We start from the raw sequence: 19,077 nt of genomic DNA on the forward strand, positions 1-19,077 counted from the left end.
TGTTGTATTATTAACTGCAATAGCCGGTCGCATGACAGCCACGGGAAGCCGACGGGTAAAGAGATCGGTTGTTATCGGATTACGTTGTTGAAAAGAAATTGTTCAAGCCATGTTTCCGAAGTAACAAAGAGGCAACGGATGGCCTGGATTGCAGCCATTCAAAGACCAAATATAACGTCCCAGAACACTCCAGCTCACAGGTTAGTCTGCTCCAAGCATTTACACAAAGGCAAGTCTTCTGTTGTAGTTAATACGTCATTTTCATAACATAATTGGTGATATAGGTTACAAGCAAGTCTGGCGCTGAACAGAAATTGTCGTGCTATGCTCCTTTGTTTATTGTGCATAAATAGTGAATTGTCCTGACAGAATATTGTGTTTCGCTTCTGTTATTATGGTACATTGACAAAAACATATACTTTTGTTCACAGGATAAAACAGGTTTTTTGTATCACTAATTGCCCAGTACGATTACAGCGTACAATATTGTTGTCACTGCTACATTTCTGTGATGCTACCAGAAATTATTTCCACTACTAATTAATTACCGTTGAGCTCAAAGATCCTATTAATAAACGGTTAACGAATGTGTATTTATGACGACGATTTGTGAGACTGGTAAACTTACCTTTGTTCACGGTGCATTTCAAGGTCCTGTACCCATCCGTCGGTAAACTGTACCTGGGCTTGTTGCAGTGACCTGAAGTTACTAAACTTCATGAGTGTATGCACTCACTCCAAGAACCGTATAATTATAAATATGAGCGTGGTGAAAGTTGGGCAATACGCTAACGTCTTTTGTCCACTCTGTGTGCTCGTAAGGGTCTGACCCTTTCACTCCTTTGATTTTTTCCTCGTATCCTTTCTTTGACTTTTCATCAAGTCTGTCTTTGTACGGACCGGCATTGTTCTCCTTCGTTTTGTACATACCTTTTTGGGGGGGCAAAGAAAAAGCAAGAAGGTATTGGAACCGGAGAATGAATGCTTGCATTTGATGCAGGTACTTGGATTGTTTTGCCACGAGTTCCCGGCATGCAATGCGCAAAAGTCACGTGGTCTGTCAATCTCTATACATGTGGACAAAGAATACCTTGTCTGTGTGTGTGTGTGGGGTCAGAGTGTGACCCCATAAATGACTTCCCTAAACCTGCTGGTCTGGAAGTCCAGCAGTTCATCTAAACAAAAGGCACTTAGACTAAAACTGACATAGCTACGTTTATCCTACCATAAAACAATAAAATAAGGTACGACCTCTCCCATGCTCCCAGGGTGTGGGTGTGAATGCCAGAGCACTCTGGAATGCACACACAGTCTTTGCAGACTACTAAAGATCACACATCCTATCACTACACACTCGATTATACACCTCTAAGCATATATGGTTAAATATTTCCCAATACAAATGACAATAATAAAATCTAAACCCATCAACATGTCTCTTAAACCTTCGCCCTTTTCTCAAAAGTCTAAACACAAAAACCTACTGGGCTACAGTCACAGATCCTTAAACCATGCAGTCGTCTCAGATCACGCGCACAAGCAGCACCGGTGACTTTGATAATGTTTGACCCAAACAGGCCCCACTCCCTACAAAGGACACATGAGTGACGTGCTACGAGTGAATAATTAACAGGCTCGTCATCTTTCTTCCTTCTTTTATGATTTTTATGCAGTCAGTAAATACTGTTTTACTTTCCGGAAAAAGCTACATGACAAATGATGCTTACCACGTCATCAGCTTTATTTTAACAACACAATTACCTGCAATAAAATGGATTCTTTGCTTTCTGCTGAAACCTGGCTTAATGAGAGCAGTAACACAGCAGTAACATGTTTCACTGAAACACGGTGTATCTGATGTCCAGCAGCAGTATAACTGTGCTGTTCTAGGGTCAAAATTGCAACTGATCAATCATGTTGTTGTGCTGTCATGGCTTTGGAATGTGGAGAAATAAGAAAGAAAAAAAAAAACCTTTGTTATTATAAAACTCAGCTCTGGGACAAATAGTAATCATTTCAAGTGCTTTCTTTGTTAATTTAATCAATATAATAGATATATTATTCAAGTTACTTTTGCACATGGACAAATTGAGTTAGTCATGTTGGTTTATTCTTTTTAACATGTCTTTTCACGAGCCTTTGTCTCCTGTTCACCGGACAATTATCTCGCGCATCATAATTTCCTCCACAGCGGAGAATTTCTCGGATGCTTTTAATTTAACTCTATCCCCGCAAAACGGCGTTGATTTTTTAACAGATCTATTTAATAACCATTGTTTTTTGGCTAAATGACAATATCCGCTCCATAAAACGTGATTGTCGTAAAGCTGAGCGCTTGTGGAGGAAAACTCATTTAAATGTGTACATCTCCTTTACTTAAAGGATCTTTTAGCCTCTTTTAGCAATGCAATTAGAGATGCGAGGGCTGCTTATTTTTCTCATCTGGTTTCAAAGAGCAGAGGTAATCCTAAGGTGTTATTTGACACTATTACTGATATTATTACTCCTGCTCCACCTGCTGCCATTATTTCTTCTAATGAAGACTGTGAAACATTTCTTTCTTTCTTTCTAGAAAAAATTAGTAATGTAAGTCCCTGGTCCCTGTGTGCTCACCATAGTTAACACCTTACTGGGGTCTGGTAAAGTCCCTGCTTATTTTAAAACTGCTGCTATACACCCCCTGTTAAAAAACCCCACACTGGACCAATCTCTCACTAGCAATTAGAGACCAATCTCAAAAATACCGTTAATTGCTAAGATATTAGAGAAGGTTGTGGCCAAGCAGCTTACAGCAGTTTTAGACAAACATAATATATTTGACAAATTTCAGTCTGGCTTTCGTAGAGCTCATTCTACTGAGACAGCCCTTCTTAGAGTTTCCAGTGACATTCTGATGCAAAACTATGCAGGAAAATGTTCTGTACTCCTAATGTTGGACCTCACGTCAGCCTTTGACACCATTGACCATTACATTTTTCTTGAAAGGCTGAAATACTGGGTTGGTGTATCTGGGTCTGCCTTAGAGTGGTTTTCCTCGTATCTCTATGAACGATACTTTTCTGTGGCGGTCTCTAAGTACAGGTCATCTTCCACGTCCCTGTCCTATGGTGTGCCACGAGGTTCTGTGCTGGGGCCCTTATTGTTTTTAATATATCTACTTCCTCTCCAGCATATTTTGAGCCCCTTTGAGGACATTTGCTACCACTGCTATGCAGACGACATCCAGCTATATATTTCTTTTAAACCTGAAGATGTTTCTAAGCTGCAGATTCTAAACGAGTGCTTAGAATCCATCAAAGGTTGGATGGCTGACAACTTCCTCCAACTTAATGAAGAAAAGACTGAAGTCCTTGTATGTGCTCCAGACAGACATGTACCTAACATAATGAATGCTCTTGGTCCTCTTTCAACATTTGTGAAATCGTCTATCAGGAACCTCGGGGTAACCTTTGATTCTGCTCTTACCCTGGATGTCCACATCAAATCTCTGGTTCGATCCTGCTTCTATCATTTAAGAAACATTTATAAATTGAGCCCTTTAGTATCTCATACTGAACTGGAGATTGTTATTCATGCGATTGGACCACTGTAATTCACTGTTTACATGTCTAAACAAAAACTCCCTGGAGCGTCTGCAGATTGTCCAAAATGCTGCAGCAAGGCTTCTGACAAAAACACCTAAGTACTCTCATGTAACACTGTTGCTTATACAGCTGCACTGGCTCCCCGTTGAATTCAGAGTCCATTTTAAGCTACTGGTTCTTACATTTAAAGCTCTTCAAGGACAAGCACCAGCCTACATCATTGAACTTTTACAGCCCTATGTCCCTAATAGGTCCCTGAGGTCATGTGATCAGGGCCTTCTTGTTATTCAGCATACGGCTCAAAACCAAGGGAGACAGAGCTTTTGCCACTGCCAGACTGTGGAACTCTCTTCCTCAGAACTTAAGATCTGTGGACTCAGTGATCACTTTTAAAAAACAACTAAAAACACATCTTTTTAGAATTGCATTTTGTTAACCTTTGTCTGTTTTTGTTTTATACCTTGTGAAGCACTTTGTGATCTTTTATCTAGAAATGTGCTATATAAATAAAAATTTACTTAGTTACTTAATGCTAAGTGAATGCTTAGACAACGAGATTGGTCAGCTGCAATGTTGATCTTGGACCAACACTGTTATGATGATGTAGAAACTACACCAACACGGAGATAACAGATCTACATCCACCCATCTTTATCAGGGTTGTGGGTGAGCTGGAGCATATCCCAGCTACCAAAGGGCGAGAGGCGGGGATCGCCAGTCTTTCGCAGGGCTAAGGATATCAGATCTTGAAGTGCTTGAAACATTTTACGCAAATTAAAGTTTTGAATGCTGCAGTACTCGTTCAAGCAGGATGGGTGGTAAGGTCAATGTGACATATAATGTGTTGTTTGACAGTTATCTGAGTTTTGAACGTCTACATTTGGGAATTATATCTATATTTTCTGCTGTATTAATTTACTCCACAGATCATCCCCCTAAACTGGGACTTCTTTCCACCTTCCATTCCAAATAACAACAAAATTTATTTCAGGTAATTTCAGTGTTACACTGACAACAGCAACAACTGCGACACAACAGTTTTGACTGCACTCAACCATACAAAACACCACAGGTTTGAGCTACATTTTTCCAGAAGTCTTGATGTCACAGTCACAGATGTTTTATGTTGCCATCTCTGACCGTTACTACACATTTTCTGAATTTGTTCATTTGCGTGGAAACAGATACCAACTAGTTTATTAGGTGTTACGTCAATGCCAGAGCAGCTGATACAGCTTTGATTACACATTCCCTTTGCTGTCATCATGTGATGAAATGATGGAAAATTTCCCTGACGCGTTTTTTTTTTTTTCCACATTTTATTGATATATTGCTCCTGTCAGAACTGGAAATGTATGTGGAACACCTACAGCAGCACCCTCCCCTTCGTCAACTTGGTGTTTTCCAGGTTAATGAAGGTAGATGAATAAAATTACACTGGAATATTGGGAAAATTATATAATGTATATTTTTCCAATTAAAGAGAAAACATGTATATGGCATATAAATCTTTGAAGGACTCTATTTTACAGACCAAAACTGCCCTCTGCAGCAAAGCAGATGTTATTACAGCCCCATGTTCTTTTTCTTGATGATTTTAGGTGTGTAACCTGTAGTAGTTAATGCAGTTCATAGTTAATGTTAAATCTTGTCATGTTCTCTGAGCAGGATGAGATGGTGACCATTTATTATAATGTAATTACTAATAAGATTTCACCTTTTTCTTTCTTTTTGCCCCTCACAAGCGCTACAGATATCGCAGCGAATAACAATTATTTTGGTTGTGACAACTGACTAAGTTGTAATGAAAATCTGACAGCGTGACTGTTGTACACAACAGCTAGGATCACCTGTTTTTGAGTTTATTCACAATCCCCTGAACTTTAATAATGCAATCATGCTTCTGCTCATATACACAAAAACTAAAAGCATCATCATCCATTATAATTACACATTACATTTGCTGTTCAATTGTACAAAACTGAGATGAGGGCTGTTTTCTTTTTTTAATGAGACACTAGACAATAAAATATGCATGACCATTTTATTAGGATTCATAGGCAGTATGGCATACAGTGAAAGTGGCAAGATCTGTTTACTGAGTTTACTGAATTCTCATTCATTAATCATGGTATATCAAGGATATGCTGTATGTCTTATGAGACTAACATCTCATATAAAATACCAATGCCAGACTGATAAGTACCTTTCCTTTAGAAATCCTATGATGAACACATATTGTGCTACAGAAGCTGTATTAAATAGTTGTCATTTGTTTCCTGGCAGTGGAGGATCACCAGTCTGACAAAGTTACTGCTGCGTTCAAGTTTTCTCTGAGTTTATTGGATCTTGAATCATGTTTTCAGGCCTGGGAGTTATCTCTCTGTTCTTTGACTAAAAATTAAAGACACAAGACATGCAGCTCACAATGACATATATTTGAATAACAAAATACCCAATAAGATGTCCTATAGTGAGGACATTTTCAGAATGATCAGAAATGTAACTGCTTTTTTTATTTTAAATTTCATTTCATTTCATTTTACATACACTGTACTTATAAGTCTCATGCAAGATGCAAGCATCAATTAAAGGATTAAAAGAGACATGTCAATAAAGAAAAATACAGATGCTAATTTCCATTTTCTTTTTTTCTTTTTTGTCAAAGAGACAGGAGATGGAGAAAAAACCCCAGCATGCAACTCTTGAGCAGCAGCCGATATTCACCCCCCAGCCTGCTCAGAGAACATAAGAAGATTTGATATTAACCACCTATTTTCTGAACAGCTCCTGGAGGTTAAAAACAAGTTACCAATAATCAAGAAATAATTGATTAGAACACATTACATACTTTTCTTAGGGACTAATAAAGTATTCTGATTGTAAAATAAAGAATGTGAGGCTGTGCTGACATGTGTTTAACTGTAGAGGGCAGTGTTTGGCTGCACAAAGGAGTCTTTCAATCAAAGAAGACTGGATGAAGCAACTATGCCCATTAATGACGGTTTCATGCTTCTAAATGTATAAAAATTTTAAGTCATTTGAGGAGAGTTATTGCACGGCATCAAACGTCAAACCGATTTGAGCCTAAACTGTAACACATGGAAGACAGTCCTAATTGTGTATACAAAATGATGAAAAAGGCAAAACCATATAATTTATTATTGGTGAGCTGGTGTTGTTATGGTGAAAAAAAAGGAAAGAGAGCTAACTTCACTCAGAGACAGAGAAAGATAAGAAAGACAGGAGAGGAAGGTAAGGATATTGGCTCTGTATATGTAAAACGTCCTGCAAAACAAACTTGGTAAGCAAACATTGTGTTATGTAAAGGTTGCATGAACGCACTTTCCAGTACTGTAAAGGATATAAAGTAAACAGTAACAGTAAACACTGCTGAGTAAACAGTGCGTAACTCATGCACAGTGGCTGTGATGCTCATGGTCAGAGTTATGTTACTTAAAGCGTAGCAGAGATTAATCGTTTAGTTGATGATGCTTAGATTCATTCACTGAAATCCAACTTCATATCAACTTTATAGCACAAATAGCATATACTGTATACTGTCAAGACAGTATTACAAGACAGCTGTAAAATGATCACGAAGTAAAGATGTGAGATTGCTCTAACAGCTGTTTTACTATAGTGAGCAGTATTGGACTGTTCAAATGAGCCCTTCAGTCATTATTTGTTGTTTTAAGTATGTTTGTTTTTATTTTTAAAACTTTACTTTCTTAAAGCTCCATTTTAGTCCTGCCCCCTCTGGGGCAAGAGTGGCCAATGCCCACTTAAACAAACATCCTGCCCCATTAAGTCAAACTTTTAGAAGTTGTGAAAGAAAATAATACATTACCCACAAACGGAATATGGACAAGATTTAACAACAGCACTTGGCAGAGAAACCCCCCCCCCAGCTAAACATCCAATCACAGTTAGTATGCAAATAACTTGGCGTCAGGTTTCTCGGTAGATAGGGCAGAGGAAAATGAAGCAGCAAATCTCTGTCGTCAAAATCATGAAATGATCAACAACTAAAAAATACATCTATATTTGTACAGTCACTGGAGGACTAGTCCATCAATCTTCTCACCCTTTCAGTCTGGTAGAGACACGTTTACTTCTGTGAGCAGATGATACCACCGTGGTGGGGCTTATCTCTGGGGGAGACGAGACGTTGCTTTTTTGAAAGTGTGCTGAGTGCATCTGTGTATAGTTCTAATAATAATGTGCAATATAAACATACACTAATTCTTTTTATTTATTAAGATAAATTACTGTGTTGTGTTGTGCATAGTGCTGACGCAGGACAGTTTCCAATTTCGTTGTACTATTGTACTAGGTGTGACTGTGCAATGAAAATAAAGAGTTATCTCTTATTTCTCATTATCTTTTGCAAAAGAAAGTTATCTTGGCCCATGAGAAGGAGAACATATAATGTGAATTAATCTGTTATGGACTTCTTGGAAAGGGAAAAAGGAGTGGATTGAGGAGAAACGGGAGTGGAGGTAGTTCAGAGAGTTCAGTTCCTAACAAAACAAACAAGCTTAAAACAAGACAAAAAAAGAAGAAAAAAGTTACAATGTTCCATTCTAAATAGAGATGGCACGATACCACTTTTTTATGTCCGATACCGATACCGATATCATAAATTTGGATATCTGCCGATACCGATATGAATCCGATATAGTGTTTTTTAATCAACAAAACTGTTTTTTTTAAATATCTTGCGGCATTTTGTATAAGTTCATACTCAAGTTTAAAACAACAACTACACTAAAGCTATTCTGTTATACCTGTATGCAAAAAAAAAATATTTCATAGTTCAGCAATACTGATCAATCTAATAAACTTAAACCTACACCATCCTCCCTATTCTGGTATTTTAAAGAGTACTTAGCATAAATATTAAGCAGCCTAACTAATAGGGTTCCAACTCCCAGCAACAACAAAAATAAATAAATAAAAAATAGGGAACCACCCCTCACGCTCCACCTCATGATGCTTAATCAACGTAATCAACCTTAATTTGATGCAGTGTGGAAAAAAATGCACAGAAATCAATTATTTTTCAATATATTAAAATATTAAATAGATTCAACATCTTTCTTCAAAAAAATTGCAGACTGCACAGATGGTACCTTCCCAAAGGAAAAAGTATTATAGCTTACTGTGTTGATAGGAGTTATGTGGGTAGTTCAGCTTCACCACTAGGGGGCTGTCTAACCAAATTGTGATATATACTGTGTCGTAGAAGCAGCGGCAGGTTATGTTTACGTACATGGATGTGAGCCACGTTAAAATAAAGAAGCTTGCTAACTACTACGGATGTTTTATTGAAAACACGACATGGTACCAGGAGTGGGGTAGTAAAGCAGGTCATCATGGACAGTGTTAAGCCACCAGATGCCGTCAACTGGAACGGAAATGTGGACTGTGAGTGGCGAACTTTTAAACAGCGGTTTATGCTATACCTGCAAGCTGTCGGCCTAGATAGTAAGCCTGATACACGGAAGATTGCACTGCTTCTTACCGTAGCAGGTCCACAAGCGGTGGAAGTATATAACACGTTTGTGTTCGCAACTGCAGAAGACAAAGAAAAGTTTGACGAAGTAGTGAGAAAGTTTGATGAACACTGTTCGCCCAAAAAGAATGAAACATTTGAGAGGTACGTCTTTCGGTCACGTATACAACAACCTTCAGAGAGTTTTTATACGTTTCTGACTGACCTCAAGTTAAAGGCAAGAACATGCAATTTTGGACAGCTGCAAGAATCTATGATAAGAGATCAGATCGTATTTGGAATAAAAGATATAAAGATAAGAGAGAGGCTTCTGAGAGAGGCGGATCTGACTTTAGCAAGTGCTGTGAAAGTATGTCATGCCAGCGAGCTCGCCATACAACATGCAAAAACCTTCAGCAGGTCGCCGAGGGAAACAGACACGGAAAGCACAGCTGTAGCTGCAGTTAATACACGGCAGGCAGGGCGCACGTACAAAAAAGAACAGAAAGAATCAAAAGACACTTTCTTGTGCAAAAGATGTGGCACAAAACATGGAAGGAAACAATGCCCAGCTTATGGTAAAATATGCAAAAAATGCAATGGACAAAACCATTTTGCCAAGCAATGTTTTTCAAAGAATAAACAAAAAGAAAGAGTACACACAGTAGAAGAAACTGCTCTCAGTGACACGTTTTTTGTGGGAATGGTAATGCAGCAAGATACACCCATGGACCAACCTGCAGTCAGTACAGTGAAGCAGGACAAATGGACAGAGATGTTACCAGTGAACGGAGCCCTGGTAACTTTCAAACTGGACACAGGAGCCAAGGCTAATCTGGTGAATGAGCTGGATGTGAAAGCGATGAAAACGAAACCACACATATTCCAAAATAACAGTTTACTCCAAGCATATAATGGAGAACCAATCAAAACCAAAGGTAAATGCAGGCTCCGGGTACAAGTAAAAGGAAAATATCACAGTCTGATGTTTATCATTGTGCCAGAGGGACATGAATCTCTGTTGGGAGATAAAGCATGTGAGAGACTCGGCCTAGTCAGACGGGTATACAGTATAAACAGCTCTGAGCCCAAAAGTGTGAAAGAAATCGTGGATCTGTACCCAGACATATTCAAGGGGTTTGGAGTCTTACCCTTCACCTACAAGATAAAGCTGAAAGAAGGAGCTCAGCCTGTGGTTCATGCACCTCGACGTGTTCCAGCTGCTCTTAAAGACAAGCTTAAAGAGGAACTAGAGTGGATGGAGGCACTGGAAGTCATAAGAAAAGTTGAAGAACCTACTGAATGGGTTAACTCCATGGTGTGCATTAAAAAACCAACCGGCGCTCTTAGAGTCTGCATGGATCCGAAAGACTTAAATGCTAACATACAAAGAGAGCATTACCAGATACCTACAAGAGAAGAAATAACAAGTGAAATGGCTGGTGCAAAATTTTTTAGCAAACTAGATGCGTCCCAAGGATTTTGGCAACTCAAGCTTCATGAGGACAGTACAAAATACTGCACGTTCAACACGCCATTTGGGCGTTACTGCTTCTTGAGAATGCCTTTTGGAATTTCTTCAGCTCCTGAGATATTCCACAGGACCATGGAGCATATGATCGAGGGAATCGAGGGAGTCAGAGTTTATATGGACGACATCATTTTGTGGGGATCCACACTACAGCAGCACAATGAGAGACTAGTAAAGGTTTTGGAAAGGGTGAAACGTTATGGACTTAAACTGAACAGAGTAAAATGTCAGTTTGGCGTGGGTGACATTACCTTTCTCGGTGACAAGCTGACAGCCGAAGGCATCGAGCCGGACAAGGAAAAGCTACGAGCTATACTGGAAATGCCACGTCCTGAAGATAAAAAAGGTGTGTTGAGAATCCTGGGAATGGTTAACTTTATTGGAAAATTCATCCCAAGCCTGGCGGCCAAAACAGTGCACCTGAGACAGCTTCTACACAATAGCTGCGAGTTCAGATGGAATGAAGAACTGGAAAACGAGTGGCAACAACTGAAAAAGACACTTACAACAGAGCCAGTTTTGGCGTATTTTGATCCAAAAAGAAAAACAAAAGTGTCAACAGATGCATCGAAGGCCGGGATCGGCGCAGTGTTGTTGCAGGCTTATGGAGACCACTGGAGGCCAGTGGCATATGCCTCAAGAGCAATGACAGAGACAGAATCTCGCTACGCCCAAATAGAAAAAGAGACATTGGGGCTTGTTTTTGGATTTGAAAAGTTCCACACCTATGTCTATGGTTTGCCAACATTTGTGGCAGAGACTGACCACAAGCCATTGATAGCCATAATCAAGAAAAACTTAAGTGAAATGTCTCCACGCATTCAAAGATTGATGATGAAACTACAGCGCTATGATTTCAACTTGATCTACACACCAGGTAAACACATTGTGTTAGCAGATGCACTCTCTAGGGCCACAACCCCAAACAAAGAGCAAAGCTCCACAGAGATGGATGTAAATATACATGTAAACCTGGTAGCAGAGTCACTTCCTGTGTCAGACAGAAAATCACATCAGATCAAGGCTGAAACACAAAAGGACTCTAGTCTGCAAAGAGTTATAACACTGTTGAATGGGAAATGGCCAAGAGGTGAATGCAAAACATACTACAACATAAGAGCAGAACTAAGTGTTGTGAATGGACTTCTGCTAAGACAAAACAGAGTAGTAATTCCACACTCACTGAGAGGAGACATCCTGAAAAGACTGCATGAGGGACATCTAGGCATAGAGAAATGCAAACGGAGAGCCAGAACAGCAGTCTATTGGCCAGGTATAAATGCAGACATTGAGCAAATGGTTTCCACTTGTGATACGTGTATCAAACACCAGGCAAAACAACCAAAAGAGCCTCTGACCATAACAGACATACCGGAGGAACCATGGCAGAAAGTCGGAACAGACATTTTCCACCTAGGAGGAAAAAACTACCTGCTGGTTATTGATTACTTGTCAAACTATCCAGAGATGGCATTATTGTCCAACATGTCAGCTACTTGTGTCATAACGCACATGAAATCAATATTTGCTAGACATGGGATACCACAGATTGTTCATAGTGACAATGGACCTTGCTATAGTTGTAGAGAATTCCAACTATTTGCTCAGGAATATGACTTTAAACATGTGACCTCAAGCCCCCTGCATCCACAGTCCAATGGGAAAGCAGAGAAAGGTGTGCACATTGTGAAACAGTTACTAAAGAAAGCACAAGATGGTAAGGCAGATCCTTATTTGGCACTACTGAGCTACAGAGCATCACCACTGGAGCATGGCAAGTCACCAGCAGAAATATTAATGGGAAGAAAACTACGGACCACTCTTCCTTACACAACAACCAGGAAACATAAACAAGTGAGAGACAAAATGAAACAGTTGCAGAAGAGACAAAAGGTCAACTTTGACAAGTCCTCAAAAAGTCTAAAACTACTCGCACCCAATGAAGCAGTCAGAGTGGAAGATGCAAACATCTGGGAAAAGAGAGCAACTGTACTGGAGGAGGTAAACCCAAGATCGTACAATGTGAAAACTGAAGATGGACTGATATTAAGGAGAAATCGGAGGAGTTTACTGTACACTCAAAAGACAATGGGACCATCGGAAGAACAGTGTGATGACAACAACACACCACCTGAACCAACAACACCCGTGAAGGACAGTGTGGAGCAAAGAGACCAGTCACCCATTGTCAGAAGATCAGCACGCTCTATCAAGCCACCTGATAGACTAAACCTTTAAGCATATATATATATGTATATGTTGGTGTATACATATATAGCTAGATATATATGCATATATCAAAAAGGAACTTTCTGCATTATTGTGTGTTCCGTAGTTTACACTGTCACAAGTGTTTGTGATGTTATTCAAGCTATGCAATGTTAGGTATGTTTCCATAGTGTTGTTCAGCAGATAACATCTAAAGAAAAGGGGATGTGTTGATAGGAGTTATGTGGGTAGTTCAGCTTCACCACTAGGGGGCTGTCTAACCAAATTGTGATATATACTGTGTCGTAGAAGCAGCGGCAGGTTATGTTTACGTACATGGATGTGAGCCACGTTAAAATAAAGAAGCTTGCTAACTACTACGGATGTTTTATTGAAAACACGACACTTACTAGGGTATATATATTAGACTTAATAGTTACTATATACAGTAATTGACTTCTATTCATTTTACATCAGATTAAAACTTTGGGTGTCAGATAATTATTTATTAAAAGCTAGACATTTTAAATGAGAATAAGAAAGAAAAGTATGTCTTTGTGCCCCCTTTTCCCTGTTAATGCCCTATCGGCCCCCCTGGCTAAACTTTGCTAGATCCGCCCCTGCACAGTTACCAGCGTCAGCTACGTAGAAAAAGATCCTGGAGTAGAAAGTAAGATTAAATAAATTCTAACAACAGCTTATCAAGCTTAAACGTGCTGCTGTTGTTCAGCCGCTGGTTTCCTCTTTCTGGTGCAAAGTGGGCCAAAAACAAACAAGAGAGACGGACTCGCGACAGAAAAGCCGATCAGCTGATCATTAAGCAGTTTCATGATTGAAGTAGCAGCAAGAAGAGGCAGTCGCTCCATATATCGTTTGTTAAGCTTAACGCAGGAATGCTTTACAAACATTCAGAGATGGACTTACACACTTGCTTTACTTCTCTCGGGGATAACTTTGTCGGAGATGAAATGCCGGGTTGCTAGCGAAGCTCCACATGCTATCCAGACCACCTACAGATCCCGCATGCCACAGCCGCTCTATCACGTGATGCATACTGCTCCAACGTGCTAACGTTCTGAGGCGAGTTACGGCGTGTTGCAAGTTTTGTGAGGTGCTTTCGTGATATTTAATGGATCGGATTACATTTTTTATTTTTCTCCGATATCCGATCCAGTAATTTAGGTCAGTATCGGACCGATACCGATACGTAATATCGGATCGGTCCATCTCTAGTTCTAAATCTGTTGTAGAACACAACAGATTTAGAATGGAACATTGTAACAATTCTCAGATTAATTTGTAGAACACAAATTTGTAGAACACAAATTAATCTGAGAATTGTTGGAAAAGATGAAAGGTCTTCAAGGAAACTTGGAGACCTTTCATCTGTAATCTGTGAAGCTTCTTCAGTTCTAAAAACAATAGAGTTTGAAAATGTGACGTCATTTCCGGGGTAAAACCGCAAACGATTGTATGTATAAGTGGCAAGTGGTACTAGCCCACATGGGCTATTAAAAGACAACAGTCACACAGAGATAAACAGAGACATAAAGAATGGCAATGGCAAGGCTGTTGTATTATTAACTGCCATAGCGAGTAGCATGACAGCCACGGGAAGCCGACGGGTAAAGAAATAGTTTTTTTTTATCAGATTCCTTCGTGGAAGAAAAATTGTTCAAGTCATGTTTCTGAAGTTGCAAAGAGGTGACGGTGGCCTGGATTGCAGCTATTCGAAGACTAAATATAATGTTCCAGAACACTCCAGCTCACATATTAGTCTGCTCCAAGCATTTCCACAAAGGTAGATTTTTTGTTGTAGTTAATAAGTAATTTATCATATCATAATTGTTGATGTAGGTTACAAATAAGTCCTATATTGATTTGAATTGAAATCGTTGCACTATGCTGCTTTGTTTAGTGTGGCTTTGTGGGCTAATATTTGCAATGCGATAGAGACTGGGCTCCATTTATATACCAGGGTTTTGTACATAACTGTTTTTGGGGCAAATAAAATGCAAGTAGGGATTAAAATTGCAGAATTGATGGTTACAGGTGCTGGAAATGCTAGCGCTTCATGCAGTGTTTTGATTTTGCTGCCATTCGTGCCCACAATGCAACGCGCGCAAGTCACGTGGTCTGTCAATCTCCATTGAAGAGTTCCAGATATTAAGCCCAGATATTAAGTGTCTCCAAGACCCCCTATTGACCCTAATCACAAAGTGTGAAAATGGGTGTGGGTCACAATCAGCCAGGGTTTTGGGTGAACCCATTGTGAAGCCTAGCCCCAAATTATCATGTGATTCACTGAGGTGAAATGGCCCAGGGCAGCGGTTCCCAAACTTTTTTTGCTGGGCCCCCCCTTTGTTTTACAAGAATAATGTTCAACCTAACTGACACATGCAAGCGAGATCAAATATCTGCCATATTTGCATCATTACATTGGCTGCCAGTCAGTTTTCGAATTGATTTTAAGATTTTAATACTTGTTTTTAAGACGCAGCATGGACCAGCTCCTGCACATCTTTCTGATCTCCTAACCTGGTATACTCCTGCAAGATCTTTGAGGTCTGCGGACAAAATGCTCCTAGTTGTCCCAAGGTCCAGATTAAAACACAGAGAAGACCGGGCATTTGCGGTGACTGCTCCTAAATTGTGGAACACTTTGCCTCTCCATATCAGGGCCTCCCCAACACTGGATACTTTTAAAACCTGTCTAAAGACCCATTTTTATTCTTTGGCTTTTATATCACTATGAGTCTGTTACTATAGTTTTTACTATCTTATCATTCTATGATTCTATTCCCTTCTAACTTTATCCTATTTTTTATGTCTTCTGCCTTGACTATTTTTATTGTACAGTACTTTGGTCAACAGTTGTTGTTTTAAAAGTATTATATATAAATAAACTTGAACTTGAACTAGAAGACCACAAACTATTTGGCGTACAAGTCAAATAATTTAAAACAAGAAGATTTTCATAAAGTAATAATAAGCATACACTATGAACTGCATTAAACTTGGCATGGCTCATATCTCTAACTTCTAACTCTCGTTTTATTGGAAGTGAACGTCTTTGGCCATGAGTGTTTTATTAGTGTACATTTACACTGGACTGGAAGCATGTGGGCAGTAAACATGTGTCACCCTCTGCAGGAATGGTTTTCATTCCTTGAAAACCGGAACTGCAGAACTGTGAAGAGCATTCAACCCACACTTGACCACTCCCATTGCAATGTACATTAATAGGTCGGACTTGCTCCTACTTTATTCAGAGCTCACAGAAACAGAGAAAAGGTAAGGAAAACTTTCGATACTAATGAACATCTTAAAGCATTTAAGCAGTCTTTGTGACATGTAAGCTAGTCAAAGGAATATTTGCAGCACATGGGGTCTACGTGTACTTCATACTGCCTTAAGAAAAATAGCACAAAAATCTGGATATCTAATTATTATAATCACTGTCAGCACAGGGAGGTTATAAGACGGGAGTTTAGCAGGTTATTCTTTGAAATTAATGAATTTTAAGGACTGTTAGACTCGATTAGACTTGCATTAGACTGCAAGTAGATTAATGTTAGCTAGGGAAGTTTAGGTTTAATATGTTATGGAATTATTATTGCTAATATATTTAAAACAGAAGTCTTTTATAATTTTATAATATGGCCCACAATTAAGAGTGTAATATCTTTAGAAATAGATGAAATTTCCATACATTTTATCTGAAATAAAAGTATATGTACTGCTAAGTATGTGTAGCTAAATATTATAGTGTAATTCGGGTAAAATATAGGTAAAATTGATTGTGTGTTTGAGTGTATGTAATGTGTTTTTGTTTGCTTTTTTTTACATTTTATTTTATTGCAAGAGCTCCCGTAATGTCGCTGTACTGCATTATATAGGTGCAATAAAGCCATCTTGCCAAGACTGTTTACTATGGACAAAGGTCGACCGGAATATCCTTTATTTACAGCTTCAGTTCTCGCAACATGTGCAATTAGGCTAAGATAGACAGACAAAGTAGGTTATCAACTCAATAAATTAATTTACGGTTTATCCATCCAGGAACAAGCACGTTCACATGAAAGAATTGGCATTGGAAGCATATGGCTGACCCCAAACATGGATGGATCTACTTGCGATCTATTTACAGACAAAAAAGGAAACTATGACTTTAGAAAATATGAAAATACAGGCTGAAAGCAAAACACAGATTATAGATGAAGCAGTGGTCTGAGTATCGGTACAAACACAACTCTGCACAATAGTCCCAGAAAGATATAGTGTTTTCAGGACTGTAGCATTAAAAGCACTGTATACGTGGTCGAAGCACTTTGGTCAGTCACACATAGAAAATTCAGGAAGGAAAAGAAAAGGTGGGGGAAAATAGCTTTGACCCAGATGAGCCTGTGTTATGAGAAATGCTTTATCTGTTTATAAAACTGCTTTAAGAGTGCTGACAGTGATGTTCCTGACGTGAGAACTGGATCAAAAGTGAAAGATAAAACCTGTAACACACACGTGCACACCCAGATACTCCAGACCAACAAACTAAGAACCTTTGCTTTTATAGAGGTGCTTATAAATGTTCTAGATTACAGGCTGTCTGGTTTGGCTGTGTGACAGGCAGGAGTCTGACTCAAATGTAGTACTCAAGCCTCCAGCCAGTGGACAGTGTTTATGCTGTGTTTCTGTTCTGCATTTTTCAAAAAGAAAAATGGAAAATGTGTCACGAGTTTTCATGAGTAAAGATAAAATACTTAATCTATGATACATATATTTGTCATTTATGTATAATTGCAAGATGGGCACGGACTAAACATAATTTCTTTGACCTTCATGCTGTAAATGTTGTTTTTCATTTTTTATGTATACACATTAATATAATAAATACATATTGAATCATCAATACTCAGTAATTTTATATTTACAGGCTGTGTGTGCGATCTGAAAACATGCTATGATAAAACTGTTTTATGTATGGAAACAGTTTCATTACATAAAACATTTTTAAGAAATGTCTTCTTAAAAAATATAAAATATATAACTTTCGAAAAGTGTACACACAAGTGTTGTGTCAAAGATCCTAACACTTAAACCCATTATCATTTAATCTAACCCAGTGCTGTCAATTTTTTTCATGTTGTGTCTTTGGCTTATGTGTCCTTTTTTCACTTGTTTCTTCAGGCATGAATTTCTACAACCAGTCCAACCCCCAGGTGGTGGTCACCACCACTGCAATGAGTCAAAAGGCTGGGGAGTGGAGCACGGGCATCTGTGACTGCTGCTCTGATATGAACACCTGTAAGTGAACCCAGCAAACAGCTACAAACAGCAGGGATTTCTGCATCAACCACCTCCTCAGACTTTGGTTGCAGTTAGGTATCAGAGTGTCTGAAGCCAGGATATAAAACAGAGGTTATGCAAGAGATTGTTAAAGTAGAATTTATTAAAAACTGGGGTAAATTCATACAGATATGGCACATTTTCTTCAAGGTTGCTTTGGATATTGGTGTTTCCCCTGCATGCAGTGTCAGACAGCCAGTAAACATGGATGGTGCTGCGGTATGCCACTCCTGGACTGTTGCTGTGTGGTGTCCTGCTTACTTCGCAAGTCTGTCAGAGAGCGCTACAACATCCCTGTAAGTATGCGAGTGGAGGATAAGGTTATTGTATTTAGCTTAAATTAAGCTGACTACCTGTATGTACAAAGCCAACAAAAACAAAAGGTGCAAACATGACAGAGAGGGACAGGTCAGTTGGTTGTATTGTCATACAATCTATGGAGTGCAATTCATTATTACTTCACCCCAACATGTTTTTAAACTTCTGTTTTATGCATTTTTTAGCCACATAACATGAATTAAATCCTATATTCTTATATTGTCCTGCTGAGTGCAACTCCTTTCCTCCTCCTCATTTAGGATCTCTATGGTCGATGTAAAATTTCCATTACGGCTCTGATCTTGATTTAGAGACAAGGTGACAACTGAATAGGAAGCAGACTTTATCAAGCTGCTTGACCTTCACCATTCAGCTGTGCGTCTAGAAGACTGCTGTTAAAAATTCTAAATACATGAGAACCTCTCTTCCTCCCCTTCAATTTTCCTGTCCTGCAGGGCTCGTGCTGTGATGACTGCTGCAAAATATTTTGGTGTTATCACTGTGTCTGGTGCCAGATGAATCGTGAGCTGAAGATCAGGGAAAACCAGCACCCTGCTGCCTCGACGGTGGTCACCACGCAGGTCGTCCGTGGATAA

General features: G+C 39.1%; 1 protein-coding gene across 1 annotated transcript; it reads left to right on the forward strand.

The window, feature by feature from the left end:
* Positions 1–18,006: 18,006 nt before the first annotated feature.
* Positions 18,007–19,077, forward strand: LOC146636565 (placenta-specific gene 8 protein-like). Its single transcript, XM_085350898.1, has 3 exons — positions 18,007–18,121; positions 18,314–18,459; positions 18,937–19,077. Exons 1-3 carry the CDS (start codon positions 18,007–18,009, stop codon positions 19,075–19,077), a joined length of 402 nt encoding a protein of 133 aa, XP_085207024.1.

Source organism: Diplotaxodon limnothrissa, linkage group LG3 (assembly GCF_057381915.1).
Source record: "Diplotaxodon limnothrissa isolate DT_005_m linkage group LG3, D_limnothrissa_male_GT1.1, whole genome shotgun sequence".
Lineage (NCBI taxonomy): Eukaryota > Metazoa > Chordata > Actinopteri > Cichliformes > Cichlidae > Diplotaxodon > Diplotaxodon limnothrissa.